General features: G+C 44.6%; 1 protein-coding gene across 6 annotated transcripts in view; it reads right to left on the bottom strand.

The window, feature by feature from the left end:
* Nucleotides 1-12,569, bottom strand: part of CEP78 (centrosomal protein 78) — a 59,550-nt gene extending 46,981 nt beyond the window's left edge. For 3 of the 6 annotated variants that reach the window (XM_045021640.1, XM_045021643.1, XM_045021645.1), the window contains exons 1-6: nt 12,502-12,568; nt 12,016-12,200; nt 4,408-4,690; nt 3,640-3,815; nt 3,032-3,104; nt 2,289-2,392 (exon numbers count right to left, since the gene is read on the bottom strand). In XM_045021640.1, the coding sequence (XP_044877575.1) occupies nt 2,289-2,392; nt 3,032-3,104; nt 3,640-3,815; nt 4,408-4,660 (606 nt within the window). In that variant the 5' untranslated portion in view covers nt 4,661-4,690; nt 12,016-12,200; nt 12,502-12,568. Of the gene's footprint in view, nt 1-2,288; nt 2,393-3,031; nt 3,105-3,639; nt 3,816-4,407; nt 4,691-12,015; nt 12,213-12,399; nt 12,422-12,501 lie in introns of those variants that run through there. The other 3 variants (XM_045021644.1, XM_045021641.1, XM_045021642.1) reach the window with 3 other exon arrangements.
* Between the last annotated feature and the right edge of the window lie 2,200 nt (nt 12,570-14,769).

Below are 14,769 nucleotides of genomic sequence, written 5' to 3'. Positions count from 1 at the left end.
AGGATTTCAGTAACTCAGCCAGAGGTTATGGACTTATTACAGGAATGGGTGGATGAGATTCTGTGGCCGGCCATATGGAGGAGGTCAGACTAGATGATCACGATGGTCCCTTCTGGCCTTAAAGTCTATGACAGGCTGGGCGTCAGGGAAAGGGACAATTTACTATGGTAAAGCCTAAGGTTGGGTAGACCGATGCCTCCTGATTTAAAAGGCAGTTGCATTTTTTCCAAAGGATAATCTGGGCTTGTTGCCCATACCCCACAAGGAGCTCTTAAAAGTGTTATTAATTTTGAAAAGAAACAGAGCAAAGAGCTAAGAACAAGTAGAAGTCACAGGAGAACATTCGTTTTTAATATTCTAACTCTGCCTGGATAGAGAGAGGGCTTGACATCTATGTAAATCCAAAACCATCTGTGTGATAAAAGATTGAAATTAATGTTGACTATTTTTTTAGGTCTCCTGAAAAGAGGACTCTTAACTACCTGATTTCCACCTGCTGCCAATGAAAACTATAATCTGAGAGTGCAAAGTTAAGCACCCCTGAGAGATACTGAGAGCTGCCAACCTGAGCCAATTTATTTTCTACCCTGAAATTTTCCCGAACAATTCAGCGGTTTGTAATATTGGGGATACTCTGAAGGGGGTTGGTAGTGAATAAAAATATAAAATCAGCATGTAGGCATATTTTCATCTCTTGGGAACCCTAGGCATTCTAATTTGTATTTGACTCCAAAGCCAAATCAAACAGGGGGGAAGAAAGGGGACATCCCTGTCTTGTACCAAGGAGGGGAGATGATGTGATTGGTTACAACAGAAGCTAGGACTGGAGTACAAAAGTTTAATCCAGGAAATGAAAGAGGGACCAAATCCAAATTTTTGTAGAAAGAGGAACAAAGAGACTTTTTCTACGTGTGACAGAACAGTTCTGAAGGGTTTTAAAATAGTAGGACAGTGCAGAGAAGCTGACAAATGTTGTTTGACCCACGTCTCTTTTGTAAAAATCCTATGTAAGCAGAGTTACATTCCTCATTTTTTCTAGTCATCCAGGTAGAATTTTAGACAAGTAATGCCAGAGTTCAATAAGGGTATTGGGCAAAAGCTAGCACATTCTTGGGCATCTTTGCCAGGCTTAAAGCTTAACAGAAAATAAGGACTCATTCAATAAAGAAGGTAGAGAGTCTTTAACAAAAGCCTCTGTGTATACTTCAGACAATCTGGGAGCCAGGCTGTTTTTTATTTGGGCCTAAATTTCAGCTAGAAAGCCATCTAGACAATATTTTTAATTATACAGCTCTAATTAAGCACATCTGTTTTTCTCTCATGCTTTAACAGCTTCCAAATGATTGAATACAGCCCATAAGAGCAAGAGTCCTGATCCAAGCCCACTGAACTCAGTGGAAAGACTTCCATTTTCTTCCATAGGCATTGGATCAGGACCTCAATGCTTGGAATAGAAAAAGAGGTTGTATTGCCAAAAATACAATACACCTCTACCCCAATATTACACGGCCCGATATAACATGAATTCGGATATAACGCGGTAAAGCAGTGCTGGGGGGGGGGGGGGGGCTGCGCACTCCGGCGGATCAAAGCAAGTTTGATATAATGCGGTTTCACCTATAACACGGTAAGATTTTTTGGCTCCCAAGGATAGCATTATATCTAGTTTTCCTTGAGCTACTGATGTGCATAAGCTTAGCTTGTTTCTTTATCAACAAAAAGAAGACAGCAGCTAAAGTGTAGTGCAAACAATTAAAATTAGAACGACTATTTGTGCTCTCATAGGCCCTAATCCTGGGTGGTATAGAAGCATATATGTAACTTTAAGCATGCAAATAGTCCCAATGATTTCACTGCTTGCAGTTATGCAGATGCTTAAGTACTTTGTTTAACTGGGGCCTAAGTCCCTTAATCAAACCAGGATATGTAGAACTGTGATTACATTAATGTGCTGAGCTATATTATTGGAGTCTTAAACATTCATATGACATGAACTATGTCTCATCATATAACCCTATATTATTTTCATGGATGTAATAAAAAAATAGCCATATATGCATATCTTGCTAGCACCAGTTCTCACTGAAGAGATATCATCTTAAGAGGAATATTGGGAACCCAATGTGACACTAGCAGTAAATTACACTAGGGCTTTTCCTATGGTATCAGAATGTTATTAATATTAAAATATGTAAATAGTGTTTACATACTAGACTCAGCTACGAATCACAATGTATATACATTATATTAATCCATTTAAATATTTGCCTTTACAAAAGGCAGGTTACCTTTAAGACATTGGCCAAGTGTTCTGCTCCCCGCCAGGTCAAATTACATCCTGTAAAATTTATAGATTTGATGTTGGCTGAGTTTCTCACACTTTGACAGATTGCTGAAATTAAAAAGATAAAAAAATTACTGTCAGATAATTAAAATGAATAATACTTACCATGTTTCTTACGGTGGTGTTATAAAGGCACAATTATCATTTGGAAAGAATCTAGATCCTTGAACGAAGAACTACTGTAGAAGAGTGAAGTATATTATTTATTTTAAATAAAAATATTTTAACTGTTCCATAACTCTTTGCATACAAACATGGAATATCTTTAAAATAGGTATATTTCAGAAGTGCTTTATATTGCATGTTAAAGCAGTTTAGATATTCCACTTAATATAAATGCTAGCTAATGTATTTCATGACTTGTAAACATTTATAAAAGGAACTTTTCAACATAAGAGTTTATTTGCTTGCAGCATACAGTAGGGTACTACTTTATTTCAGTGTGAAGAATGCTCAAAACCAAACACTAAAAAAAGAAAAAGATATATAGTCACAGCAATGACAAGTCTTGCTCTTCACACACAAAATTTCACAATGTTCAAAGTGAACATGATTGTTTTCTGTTATAACCAATACAGCTTTAAATAGGGATGGAACAATGAGATTTTTTTTTAAAGGTATTTTAAAAGCAGTAACACAAAAGACACAGATCACCTTAGGCTATTTCTTTGAAATTTCAAAACTTACTTTCCAATCCTCCATCTCCAACTGGACAATGTGCTAATGACATGCTCTCCAAACATGACGTCTTGGCCAATCCCTTCAAAATAAAAATCACTGAAAACATTTTTTAAAATGCTTGAACAGCAATATTTTAATAGCACATATCTGAAGAAAAAGTAGTGGTCCTCACTCCCACTATGGATCCTTTATGCATGTAGAAGGGCCAGAATGGTGCAAAGGGACCCTAAAAGCCTTATTTGGGTCTCAGGAAGGATTATCCTAGTGCAGAAACTGTGGAACATAGCTGTAAATCTGTCTTCTAAGCACTCCCTCTTAAGCCCCAGTGAAGGGGGCATGCCAGGGTAGTGCTGGGATGACATGTCAGAGGGAGGGCTGCAACATGCCAGACAACCTGAAGAGGCTGCAGTAACTTTGAGAGGTCCCCAGATCTGTCTAAGTTACACTAGCGGCCTCTCCAACCCTGAGAATAATCAAGGGCAAAAGCAGCTTAAATCTCCATAGCTCCACCTACATCTGTGGTAAACCTTTTAAGAAGTGCAAAATAGAATCTCACCCAACATCTTTATTGCTAAATGTATACACTGGGGTTTTTTGTGTATTTGAAGTCTTACCTTTGTTAAAAATATTAGATCTCGCTCTCTTAGAAGCAGTCCCTCAAGTTCCAAATTTTTTAGAGCACTTGATATATTCAGACAACCTCTGATGGCTTTACATAATTGAGTAGTCATGTCTTTTGATCGAATTGCTGGAATTCGTCTTCTAAAGTAGGTTTTAGGTCTGTCAGCCCCTAATAAACAACAAAAGTGAATCACGGATAAAATCCGGGTCCCACTGAATCAGTGGGATTTTTGCCATTTAAGTGGGGCCAGAATTTTTCCCTATTTCTTTGTTTTATGATTGTGATATCTGAAGAATTATTCCTTTTTTCCCCATACACACACCAATTGCTATATTGGATCAGAACTGTCGTTCATTTAATCCAGTATCCTATCTCCCGCAGAAGCCAAAACCCCGGTGGGTGGGGGGGGGAATCCCCTAACAGATATAAATAAAGTGGCCACAGGGAAAGTTTCTCCTATCCCCAAGAAGTAATGCCTGAAATTTCATTTTTATACCTCTTGGATTTTTTTTTTTTTATCACCACCACCTAGTGGACCATTAAAAGGAAAGGAGAGAGCTCCACTAAGTGTCTCCAGCTGATGCTATTCATACCACACAATCCTATGTTGTGATAACTCAGCTTTCAACACAAGATTGGTCTATTGTGCTCTAACTAAGAGGACATGATGGTAAACCATTTTTTAAAAAACTCCCAGTTTTCCTGTAATGAATTCCCAACTAGACAGATATAATTAAGATCTCAAGTGTTCATTACAAACCTGATTCTCCAAGACCCTGTTGATGAAAGCTTCTTATTACAACAGAAGTCAAAGTCTTATTATGCCTGATAGCATTCAGAAGTGGTGCCCAGTCAGGAGCCTTGAGGCGATCTGCATTTAGCTCAAGAATGCCCTGATTCACATTAGCTTTCACAGTTTTTAGTGGGACAGAGCCTTGAACAGCACAGAGAAATTCATAGTGAGAGTAAAAATCCAAGGTGCTCTGTCTCCTTATTTTGACTGAGTCAATCATTTCTATTCACGTGCTGAGTTTCTCTCTAAACTGAGGGAGAAAGAAAAAAATAAAAGAGACTGATTCCACTGAACAGTAGATTTAATGTTACATGCTTTCAATATTAACATACAGGCACACAGTATTAAAAAAGACAGACTAAAGCTTACATTCAAACAATTCACTAAATTCAGCACATATACGAAGACAATATCATTATGTTTAAAGTACTATACCCAACTGAATGAGATGGAAGGAAAGAAAAACCCTTACATTGATACCTTCACAGATGTAGTCAACGTGCTAACTACTACAAAGCTAACCTTTCAAGGCTCCAGGTTGCCACATGCTGGGTGCTTCTTGTGGAACGCTCAATGCCTTAAGCTGGTGCTGACTTACGTCCTGATCCAGCAATGAGATACATACAGGGAGATCCTTGCTCTAGGATTGCTCACGTGTTCCAAGTTAAGCACGTGCTCAGGTGCTTTGCTGGACAAGAATCTAATCTACTACTATGGGATAGTCCAACTATAGAAAATAATCAAAACCAGAACTTGTCAGTTGCAACCACTGAGAAGCTGCTTCATTGACTGCAGGCAGAACAGAAATTGAGTTTTCTTATTCTAAAAGAATTGGAGTAATCATCTCACTGTTACCCTGAGCTTCTTCTATGTATCAGTCTCTCTCATCTTAGAATGAGAAGAGCTTATGATCTAAGTATTTCTGTTATGTGTTGGTATAGCACCTAGCACAATGGGGCCTTAATACATGGTTAGGGTCTCTAGCCTACTGTAACAGGTTCAATAAAAATCAGTGATTTAAATAAAAAAATCCCATTTTTTTTTTAAATCGGATTTTTTTGATAAAATGCTTTTGGAGGAAAAAACCTATCTAAAGATAGTTTTAATTAAGATACATTATAACTCAAAGATATCTCATCATGGAATAGGGATTATAAATTCTAATTCTATAGTATGAGACAATATATTCATGTAATGTTTGAGAAAAGTTTTGTAAATGAATTCCAATAGTTCATGGATTAGGGACCCAATCTTATGGGATTCCAGGGGCTTCTGTATAGATTATTTAAATTAATCTTTCCATCTACCCAATGGGACTCAGTGCTCAGTCTAGAAGATACCATCAGAGATGCTTAGTTTTGCAGTTCTCAAACTGTGGATTTGTGTCTCCAGAGATAACATGCTTGTTAACAGCAAAAATGTTTAATAAATACATACATAAATAATATATAGAGGTGCGAAATAACAGACCTCAACCCTATCGTCCCTCTGCAAATTTGTGTACGCAGAGTTAATCCCTTACCTCTCTCTAAAAGTGCAAAGTTTCAAAAAGTTCAGAGAATAGAAGATTGTTGGGGGCAGAATAGATCTGGACAAGGAGAAGAAGTCTAGAGATAAATGTGAGAAGGGAGGGACAGGTAGAAACAAAAGTGAAACTGTTTGAGCACCATATTCCAGAAGTCTTGAGGGCTTTCTGACTGTAGCCTCTATTATTTGAGATCTACCATACCATTCTCTCATTAGACAGGAAAACCTACAATGGCAGCAGGCTGTAAAAGAGACCCAGTTTGGGAATATTTTAATGAAGTTCCCCTACCTGTGGGTAAGACAGGCATGCCTGCAAAATGCAAACAATGCAACAAAAAAAATGCAAGGCCTGCCTGCCCGAATGAAACAATATCATGAGAAGTGTTTCTTCTCAGGAGGAAGCTGCCTTGAAAATGATGAAAGAAACATGTCTGAACATGCAGGATCTTCAGGTTGGTAAACTTTTTTATTTCATACTTCTTTCTTAAGGACTGCCTGTCTTCCTTCTGGACTATTCTTGATTTCTCACGTTTGAGCAAAAATATAGTTGTTACTCTATGGTACTACCATTTTAGATGCAGTTGTGATAAAAAAATAAATAGCTGAAATAGGCAGATGTTCCTTTTACAATTTCACCTTTAAAGTAGTACTGAGTGTCAGTGAATGCAATGAGTAATACTAAATGAGCAGTATGGTAATAATTAAATAACTGCATTGACTTATTTTGTTTAGGAGAATCCATCCTCAATATACAGGATTCTGAAGACTATCCACCTTAAAGATCACCATAATTTACTATAGTTTCAGAGTTATCTGCCAATGACCGTGTTTCAGTCACATCATGGATGTCACATGGCCACAGTATATCACCTGTAGCAAAAAAGAGAAAAAAAATCGCTATCATCCAGAAACAACCATGGATAAGTTTGTGATAAGAACCAGCAGATTACAAAAAGAGGTAATTGATGAAAAAATTGCCTGGTTTGTTTATGCAACATATTCTCCTTTCCCTATGACTGAGAACCCACACTTCATTAACATGGTTCAGTCATTAAGACCAGGATACAGTCCACCCAACAGAGCAGATGTCACAGGCAAATTGCTGGATAGAGTGTATGAAGGAGAAATTGAGCAGTGTGTAAAAGGTCTAGAGCAGGGGTGGGCAAACTACGGCCCACAGGCCGGATCCAGCCCCTCAGGGCTTTGGATCCAGCCCAAGGGATTGCCGCCCCTGTGGTGCTGCGGGCCCCGCACTATTCGGGGAAGCGGCCAGCACCACGTCCCTGCAGCCCCTGGGGGGGAGGGGCAGAGGACTCTGCATGCTGCCCTTGCCTGTGGGCACCTCCCCCAAAGTTCCCATTGGCCAGAAAATAAAAGAGATGAGCAACATGGCTTTAGGAAGGGAAGGAATACTATAGACACGGTATTTACTGGAAGGAACTGAGTGAGATCTTAAAAAGAGAAATATGCAATGACAGAGTTAAATTACAAGCATTAAAAAAACAAATGGGAGAAGCACTATCTGCAGCTCATTTTCTTGCAAATATTCTCAATACTCGGTACCAGGGTCAAACCTTATCTGCTGAAGAGGAGGAGTTGGCTATGACATGGACATCCAGCAATCATCCCTCCATAATGCCAACTATAATAAACTTCAGAGTGAAGGGTGAACCATTCAACAAATATGTGCTTGCTGATGAGGTTTTAAAGAAAGTCACACCAGTGAACTGGTGGAAGTCACTTAAGCACTTGGAGTCAGAGACTGTTGAAGTGATAATCTCACTTTTAACAGCAGTAGCTTCTTCTGCCAGTGTAGAAAGAATATTTTCTTCCTTTAGACTAATTCATTCCAAACTGAGAAATCATTTGGGACCTGAAATGGTGGGAAAGCTTGTTTTTTTTTTCCCCCCTTTTCTTTTCCAGATTATGAATGAAAAGGAAAATGAAAGTGAAGACGACGGAGTTAGCTGCAGAAGCCAATAGTTTAAGTTTCTTATGTTGACTTGGCTGACAGTCAATTTAATTTTAATTTAACTATTTTAGTTAAAAATTTTTTAACAAAAACAAACCTGATTTTAAAAAAAACTTGAATGTTTAACTAAATTCAAAAATTCATATGTTTGTTTTGTTAAAATATTGTACGTTTGCTATTGAAGAAAAATCCAGAAAACATAAAGTTGTTGTTTTAGTTAAATAAAACAATTTAAAATGTCTGTCTGGTGACGTTCTCCTCCTAATACTGCATAGCAAGAAAATCCTCCAAATATTAATTATTAACCTGTTGAATTGGAGATATTTATGAAGTCATTGGGAGGTGAACTATCTGCTTCAATTACCTTTGGTAAATGGTATCAGAGGGGTAGCTGTGTTAGTCTATATCCACAAAAACAACAAGGAGTCCGGTTGCACCTTAAAGACTAATAAATTTAGTTGGGCATAAGCATAAGCTTTTGTGCTTTTTACCCACAAAAGCTTATGCCTAAATAAATTTGTTAGCCTTTAAGGAGCCACTGGACTCCTCATTGTCTATGATAAATGAAATAACCAAACAAGCATTCATTTTCTGATATAGCTGTAAAACTAATCTGCAAAATTTTCAAAATAAATCACTTAAAATTGTATAGTGTGTACCTTCTAAAAATGAAACCTACATCTATCTCTGAGTTGTGAAGAATATGTATTAAAGGTTATAAAACCAACAAGAATGCACTTTTATGTAGAAATCCATGACTAAATTAAGGCTTCCTGACTAGTGATTTAAATCAAATCCACCCTGTACCATAATACAAATAATGAGACCAACAAAAGGTTCTGGGACCACCCTGAGACTGGAGATGCTCAGAAGGTCAAATATTTTAAGAGAGTTATGGGAATTTTATACATGAATCAAAACCGAGCCTTGATCTACACTACAAACTTATGTCAGTATAATTATGTCACTTCACTGAGCAACATAGTAATACCGATCTAACTCCTGATGTAGACAGCGCTACGTTGACAGGAGGGTTTCTCCTATCGACATAGCTACTGTCTCTCGGGGAGGTGGAAAACCTATACTGACAGAAGAAGCTCTCCCGACGGCATAGGCAGAGTCTTCACTAAGCACTACAGCGGCTATGCTGCTCCAGCGCTGTAAGTGCAAACAAGCCCGAAGTATCCTGTACTGATAGAACCTACAGAAATAATTTGAAAAAGTGTTTGGAAATATAGAAGCTGACTAGACAATTTGTGTGTTGCAATGACATACTTTGCATATATTACATCTCCATCAAGGCATTAAACTTATATTTTTCCTAAAAGTTCCTCCTGAACTAGAAATTGTGACCAACCATTGCATGAGATTAAGCAAATACTGATGTTAGTTAGTATGTGACAAGAAGTTGATGGTTACACACAGACATAGAATATGAACACACTAACCTGGCCTTAAACAAACAAACACAAGCAAACCCCTATGCTTCCATAACCAATAATACCCAACTATAAAATCCAACACCATGCCACTACATTGGCTATTCAGTGTCAACCACTTCTTCCACTTTTAGATGGTTTAGATGGTTTTAGATGATTTTTAAAAAAAAACAATTAGGCATATAAAAGTTACACTAAGTCACTGCGTCTCTCACACAACCACTTTCTCATATTTCTTGCAAGGAAGAGTCAGGAGTAAGCACAGTCTTCCATTTATTTACTTGTAGGCTGTAAGATTCAGGAAGACTTCAAAAACAGAGCACTGTATTTTCACATCTGTTTTAGTGACAGCTCAAGCACAATCTAATTAAGAAGCTCCTTCAGTGGAAACTACAGCTTTATATGCTTCTTTTGGAAAAACTTACTAGGAAGGATTTGAATTGCCTCTTATGACAATTATAAATGATACCAACAAGAGGGAACATGGTCCAACTTTGCTTCCCTTTCTTCACAGACTGGGTGTTAATTTTGTAGACAATGTAACATAAGTATATATGTATGATAAGTGGAATGTATTGCCTTGCAGGTTGAAGACATGACAGTAAATGAAGGTAAAGTAGACAGTGGGTTCTGATGTATTAAACCTCCCAGGACGAGCAGTTTTCTATTATATACTTCCAATATATATTTTATCAAAGACAACCCTAACATTCTTATCATGGATTTCTTTCTGCCACTGGCCCTTCCCACCCAGCGTTATCATAGGGCTTGATTTTCACAAGTGCTAAACCTCCCAACTCCATCTGCAGCTTCACCATCACCAGCTTCCCCGTCAGCCCGTTCAGGAAGGGCTTGGGGTTCAGGGGCAAGCTCATGGTAACGCGGCCTGGCACAAGGCAGCGGTAAAAACAAAAACTAATCGCAGGGTCGCATGTGCGCCCGCTGGAGTCTAAGAGAAAAGCTGAAGTGGGGGATGGAGTACAAGGGCTACCTGGTGTCTGTCAACGGCTACATGAACATGCAGCTTGCAAACACAGAAGAATACCGTATTTTTCCGTGTATAAGACTATACTTTTTCCTAAAATCCTTAGACTAAAAATAGAGGGTAGTCTTATACACGGAAGTAAGCCCCCTGTTCCCTGCCTTCTGACCCCCCCAACCCCTATCCACCCCCCCACCCCTGAACTCCCCTGCCCTCTCTCCAACACCCCCTCCCTGCCCCCTTACCGCGCTGCCTGCACGTGGCTGGATCCGGCGAAGCGGGACGGGGAAGCGGGGCCCGGCGGCCGTGGACGGGGACCGGAGCCGGGCAGCCAAAGAAGCGGGGACGGGGAAGCGGGGCCAGGCGCCCAGGGAAGCGGGACCGGGTAAGCGGGGCGGGCGGCAGGCGAAGCGGGGACGGGCGGGCGGCCGGCGAAGCGGGACCGGGGAAGCGGGGCCGGGCGGGCGGCCGGCGAAGCGGGACCGGGGAAGCGGGGCCGGGCGGGCGGCCGGCGAAGCGGGACCGGGGAAGCGGGGCCGGGCGGACGGCCGGCGAAGCGGGGCCGGGGAAGCGGGGGCCGGGGCGGGCGGCCGGCGAAGCGGGACCGGGGAAGCGGGGCCGGGCGGCAGGCAAAGCGGGGACGGGGAAGCGGGGCCGGGCGGCAGGCAAAGCGGGGACGGGGAAGCGGGGCCGGGCGGGCGGCCGGCGAAGCGGGACCGGAGACGCGGGGAGCCGGGCGGCCGGGGACGCGGGCGGCCCGGGGCGCGGGGAGCCGGGCGGCCGGGGACGCGGGAGCCGGGCGGCCGGGGACGCGGGGAGCCGGGCGGCCGGGGACGCGGGGGGCCAGGGCAGGAGTCGCGCGGCCGGGGAGGGATGCGGCAGGAGCCGGGCAGGGCCGCCGCCGGAGACCAGCCGGGGCGCATGGCCCTCCTCGGCCCCTCTACCCCTACCTCCGCGTTCTCTTCCTGTGCCTGAGCGGCAAAGTCGGGGGGGGGGGGGGGAACAGCTGAACCGCGGCTGGAGCGGCAAAGAAAACAAAACAAAACAAAAAACCTGAATTTGGGGTTAGAAAAGTTGGGGGTGTCTTATACATGGGGGCGTCTTATATATGGAAAAATACGGTACATGATGGTGCATTGTCAGGACACCTTGGTGAAGTTTTGTTAAGGTGTAACAATGTCCTGTACATCAGAGGAGTATAAGAAGAAGAAGAAGATGGGGAAATGAGAGAATAAGTTTGTATATTTCTGGAAAATAAAGATCAGTTTTTCACACACAAAAAAACAAAAACAAAAAAAAACCCGTCCATCTGCAGTCACTAGATGCTATAGGTGCCCAGGATCTCTGAAAAATGTTCAAAAGTTGCATATACAAAATGCCCTCAAAAGCTACCATCCCTGCTGTTAAACAAATGTTTGTCTTTTTCCTTGCTGCTAAAAAGATCCTTATAATACTGTATAGTATGCTGAGTATTATATCATAAGCAAATAATTTATGTAATAAGATCCAATCACAGAAAACTATTCATGTTCTACACGTTCAATGAACTGTTCCAAGTAAATCATTTATTAAAAGCAGTAGAACTTGAATCTGTATCGTTACAGGCAAAGCCCCAAACCCGAATGTGTGTGGAATGGGATCAGGAAGCGACTGACCTCTGCTTAGGTTGATGATCCCACCTTTTCTCTCGTTCTGATCTCACAACACGCCCCTCTCGAGAGCTATGTAAACCTTCACTTCCGAGTTACCTGATTTACTAGCGCCAGCCAGTAACGGAAACAGACTGGGAGCCTTGATTCCAGAGTCAAATAAGTCACTGCAACCAAACAGCGAGCGCCACCTGCAAGTTCAAAATCAGTCGCAAATATGCACGACGGGCAGAGACCCACCAGGACACACACGTGGGCCACACTCCGCGCTGCCCGACATGCGCGCGCCCCCTCACGCGCCCAATAAGCGTGGTCACGGCGACCCCCCGGCTCACAGATTTAACCCCCCCGCCCTCCGTGCCCCGGCAGGCCCGTGCCCAGCGCCCCCACCTCCCCATAGACTCTTCGGTACCGCGCTCTCTGCCTCTCCCCCCGCAGCACGCCACCGCCAGCCCAGCCCAGCCAGCCGGGCTCACCGACCCCGGCACCCACCCCCTCTGTAGCTATCAGCCGGCGGCCAGCGCGCGGGGAGGTTTCCTTGGTTTCCCAACCGCCCCTTAACACGTGACTACTGGTGCTCGCGACCCATTGGTTGCTACCACGGTTCAAAATGGCCGCGTCCAACGAGCGGTCTGTATAGCTAGGCTGCGCGCGCCATTACTCGGCAGTGCTGCCAGCCGCTCCTGGGCCGAACTTCCGAATCCTAGGGCAGGATCAAAACGTCCCGCGCCGCCAGCTTCCGGCTCCGCTTCCATCCGGAGGCGGGATTTCACCGAGTCCGCTCACACCCGCTAAGCTACGCCCCCCTCCCCCGCGCATCAACTGATCCCTCTCCCCATCCCCATCCCCATCCTGGTCACCTAGCTACACCTCAGCCCCTGCGCCTCACCCAACGCTCCGAGGCCGGTACGCCGCCCATTGCCAGACAGTACGCAGCCCCCCCCCCCCAGCCTTAGACACCCCGCTGCCCCCTTCCAGCAAGGCCCACCTTCACTGCAGGCCCAGCACCTAGTGCAGGTAAGGGCAGTGCCCACAGCAGAAACCTTCGTTTCTTGACTCCTTTTGCCATTTACATGAGGTTGGAGGTGCCCACCGTTCTTGGCCACTCCTTGAGGTCCAGGGCTTGGGCAGGGCCGGCTTTAGGCCAATTCAACCAATTCCCCCGAATCGGGCCCCGCGCCTAAGAGGGCCCCGCACCCAAACCCTGCCAGTGCGCTGTACCCGGGGTGGCCCAGCTTCCCCAGGGGCAATTTAAAGGGCCTGGGGCTCCCAGCAGGGACTGGAGTCTCAGGCCCTTTAAATTGCCACCAGAGCCCCACTGCTGGAGCCCTGGGGGCTATTTAAAAAGTCTGGGGCTCCCCTTGCTTCTACAGACCCGGCCCTTTAAATAGCCCCTGGAACCCCGCTGCTTCCCCAGGGCTCCTGTGGCTATTTAAAGGGCCGGGGTGGTAGAAGCAGGGGAGCCCCAGGCCCTTTAAATAACCCCCAGAGTCCTGGGGTAGCGGGGGGCTCCAGCTGCCTCTGCTGCCCCGGTCCTTTAAATAGCCCCCGGAGCCCTGCCGCTTCCCCAGGGCTCCCATGGCTATTTAAAGGGCTGGGGAGGTGGAAGCAGGGGAGCCACGGGCCCTTTAAATAGCCCCCGAGCCCCGGGCTGCTGCTGCTACCCAGGTAGGGGAGGGAGGAGGAGGAGGCACTCACCGTACAGGGTGGGCTGTACCCCCTGTACCCACACCCCCTGCCTGCAGCCAGCCCCGCACTCCCTGCCCTGCCTGCAGCCCGCCCCTGCCCGCACCAGCCCTGCACCTCCTGCCCTGTCTCCAGACAACCCCTGCTGCACCCCCCTGCCTGAAGCCAGCCAGTCCAGCACTCCTCTGTCTCCAGGCCTGCCAACCCTTGCCGCACCCCCCTGCGGCCCTGCCTGAAGCCAGCCAGCCCACCCCACATCCCCCTGTCTCCAGCCAGCCCCACACCCCTTGCCCTGCTTGCAGCCAGACCCTACCTCCAGTCAGCCCCTGCTCTGCCTCCAGCCAGCCCCATGTCCACTGGTGCCCTGCAGTTCCCAGGGCAGTAATCCTGCACACCTGCTTCAATGAGAGGGGCAGGGAACAGCTTGGACCCACACCTGTGCACACCCTAGGGTGACCAGACAGCAAGTGTGAAAAATTGGAACAGGGGTGGGGGGTAGTAGGATCCTATATAAGAAAAAGACCCCCAAATCGGGACTGTCCCTATAAAATCTGGACATCTGGTCACCCTAGCACACCCCCAGGGAGTGGTGGGGACCCACACATGTGAAACAGAGCTCATTTCTAGTTCAGGCTCATCTTTTTAAAAAAGAACTTTAGGTAGGGTTAATGTACATCCGTATTTTCCCAGACATGTCCAGCTTTTTGCTTCTTAAATCGCCATCCGGGAGGAATTTTAAAAAATACGGACGTATGGTAACCCTATTGGTACAAAAAATACATACTGTGGCACATCCCTTAAAGCAGAACTTTTTACAGGGAACCGTTTGCTAAGAAATGAAAGGCTTTTTTTTTACGTTTTTTTTTTTTTTTTAGTCATCCCTGCCGGGGCCCCGCCGAAAATGTTCGAATTGGGCCCCGCACTTCCTAAAGCCGGCCCTGGGCTTGGGCATGTAGGTGTTGGGATTCCAGTCCTTTTCTCTTCAAAGGACCCATCATCATTTCCTTGGTCTTCCACACTGTTTCTTGGTGTCTTCTATCTCTTATGCTTTCTTTCCTGGTTACTCTCCCATTC

The sequence above is a fragment of the Mauremys mutica genome, chromosome 6 (genome assembly GCF_020497125.1).
Source record: "Mauremys mutica isolate MM-2020 ecotype Southern chromosome 6, ASM2049712v1, whole genome shotgun sequence".
In the NCBI taxonomy this organism is placed as follows: domain Eukaryota; kingdom Metazoa; phylum Chordata; order Testudines; family Geoemydidae; genus Mauremys; species Mauremys mutica.
The sequence above is the reverse complement of the archived record's forward strand: the minus strand, read 5'-3'. Positions and strand labels throughout refer to the sequence as shown.